The 814-nt window shown below is 29.5% G+C and overlaps 1 protein-coding gene across 1 annotated transcript in view; it reads left to right on the forward strand.

Moving 5' to 3' along the window:
- RSRC1 (arginine/serine-rich coiled-coil 1) overlaps positions 1-220 on the forward strand; it is a 347320-nt gene extending 347100 nt beyond the window's left edge. The window contains exon 7 of the mRNA XM_008569504.1: positions 69-220. Within this exon, the coding sequence (XP_008567726.1) occupies positions 69-220 (152 nt within the window). The remainder of the gene's footprint in view (positions 1-68) is intronic.
- Positions 221-814: the final 594 nt, after the last annotated feature.

Raw genomic sequence — 814 nt, forward strand, 5'->3', positions numbered from 1 at the left:
TTCCTTAATATTTTCACTTATGATATGATCATAAAATAAATGCAGAAATTTTATTGTTTTTGTTTCAGCAAAAGCTGATGAAGCATTGAAAGCCAAAGAAAGAAATGAGGAAGAAGCAAAGAGAAGAAAGGAAGAAGGTAAAGGCATGTGTACCTTTTTTTCCAAGGAGTGTCTGTTTGGCACAATTCTCCGTATTCCCTGGATAGACCTTAGGAAATAATCTGATGCCCTAGGGTAACTCTTGTTACTTCGTGAACCTAAACTATAACAAAATATCACAATATATTCATTGTCTTGAATACTAATGTTTGCTAGCATAGATTAGTTTATAAGCATCCTATTATATATTCTGGTAAATTGGGAGGATATAAAATTATATAGTAGAGCTGATGTTGGTTTGTTTCCTTCTGATTTTTATCTTTACATGTAACAAATTATCAAAACCAATCACAGAAATGAATTGAACTTACATAGAGATTTTGAAATGTTTTAACAGTGGTAAAGAAAAGTCCTCTTACCAACAGAACTTTTTAAAAAGCTATTAGGAGAGAATAGTAAAATCTGAGATGTCAAAAATAGTCATAACTCAAATTAAGAAATTTGTGTCTTAATTTTTATGGATTAAATATTATTTTCCCTTAGTAACATTTAGGCCAAAAATATTATTAAAAAAAAATCTCACACATTTTTATCTCCTCTAACAAATTTTATTTCCCCTTTAGTTTGCTATCTGTGATTGATGTGAGTGAAAATTTTGGTTTTTTTCCTTCACAGAGTCGTTTTATATACTGTTGTAAATTACAGTGCTGATAGC

The sequence above is a fragment of the Galeopterus variegatus genome, unplaced genomic scaffold, assembly GCF_000696425.1.
Source record: "Galeopterus variegatus unplaced genomic scaffold, G_variegatus-3.0.2 Scaffold504, whole genome shotgun sequence".
Classification (NCBI taxonomy): domain Eukaryota; kingdom Metazoa; phylum Chordata; class Mammalia; order Dermoptera; family Cynocephalidae; genus Galeopterus; species Galeopterus variegatus.